A 1,113-nucleotide genomic window follows, 5' to 3' on the forward strand; every position below is an offset into this window, starting at 1 on the left:
TGAAGAATGGATGGATACCGATGTGGACGAGCCGCATCACCAGCTGGTCATGGATTTGGACGCTTCGGTGACCTGTTGCAGGATGCTGGTTCGGAGGATCGATTCCGAAGTTGAGGATCTTCAGCAGAAGAGTGGGACGGGACTGGATGCTCAGAGTAAGATTAAGTTATTAATGAAGAATGGGACCTTAGAGGAATTGCAGAAGATGGTTGATCGCCAAACGGGTGCTTTGACCCTTCTTCTTACCGTCTGCAACTGGTTAGTAGAAGAAGTTCCTTGCCCTTACTCACGCAGCAGGCTAATGTTTTGTGTAGCAAAGCCATCGGAGAGCAGAAGGTGGTGCTTGAGAAAACCTCTACCCGCAGGGTAATCAAACGAATCAAGGACGATGCCTCGTCGCTGTACGTCCAGCGCGACTCCATGTCCATGTACAGTCGCTGCACGGACAACCTCTCCAAAATCTCCAAGATGTTCGAGTTTGACCGCGAGCTCTTCGTCTCGAAGGTGTATGAAAAGGCTCTCCGGGGTTCCTTGAAAGACACCGTCGAAAACATGCGCCAGAAACAGCAGCGGTCTGATGTGAGGGTCTCCCGAGAGGAAAGGGTAAGGGATATGATTATTGAGCGTGAACTTAAAGAGCATGCTTTGAAGATGAGACAAGAGGCTAGGGTCGTTCTCCTAGGAGAGAGCGATTGTGTGCAGGGTTTCATTAAGAATATGAAGATCAAGCACGCAGATGGCTTCACCGATGATGATCGTAGGATGTATAAAGAGGTAGTAATGAAGTATATGATGCGTGTGATGGAGAGTATGGTCTTGGTACAGAAGAATGGGGATATTGGCCTAGATAATACAGCCAAGATACAAGCTAAACTTCTCTCCCAGGAGATTGAGGCGATCCGAGCTGGTGGTGGCAAAATCACTCTCGAGGGCGCGGGTGCAGTCCAAGGTCTATGGAAAGATATTTTAAAAAGGGATTTAAATTATGAAGCATATATACCAGAGTCGCCCTCATAGTAAGTTTAGTTAGTCATTTGACGGATGAGTTCATACTGACCACCGAACAAATAGTTTCATCGAGGAGATCCGAAGGATTGCACAGAAAGACTACCT

The 1,113-nt window shown here is 47.5% G+C and overlaps 1 protein-coding gene across 1 annotated transcript; it reads left to right on the plus strand.

The window, feature by feature from the left end:
• VE01_07991 (uncharacterized protein) lies at nt 1-1,113 on the plus strand. Its single transcript, XM_018277419.2, has 2 exons — nt 1-258; nt 315-1,113. The coding sequence occupies exons 1-2, from the start codon at nt 11-13 to the stop codon at nt 1,015-1,017; spliced, it is 951 nt and encodes a 316-aa protein (XP_018127384.1). The 5' UTR covers nt 1-10; the 3' UTR covers nt 1,018-1,113.

Source organism: Pseudogymnoascus verrucosus (genome assembly GCF_001662655.1).
Source record: "Pseudogymnoascus verrucosus strain UAMH 10579 unplaced genomic scaffold scaffold_46, whole genome shotgun sequence".
In the NCBI taxonomy this organism is placed as follows: Eukaryota; Fungi; Ascomycota; class Leotiomycetes; order Thelebolales; family Thelebolaceae; genus Pseudogymnoascus; species Pseudogymnoascus verrucosus.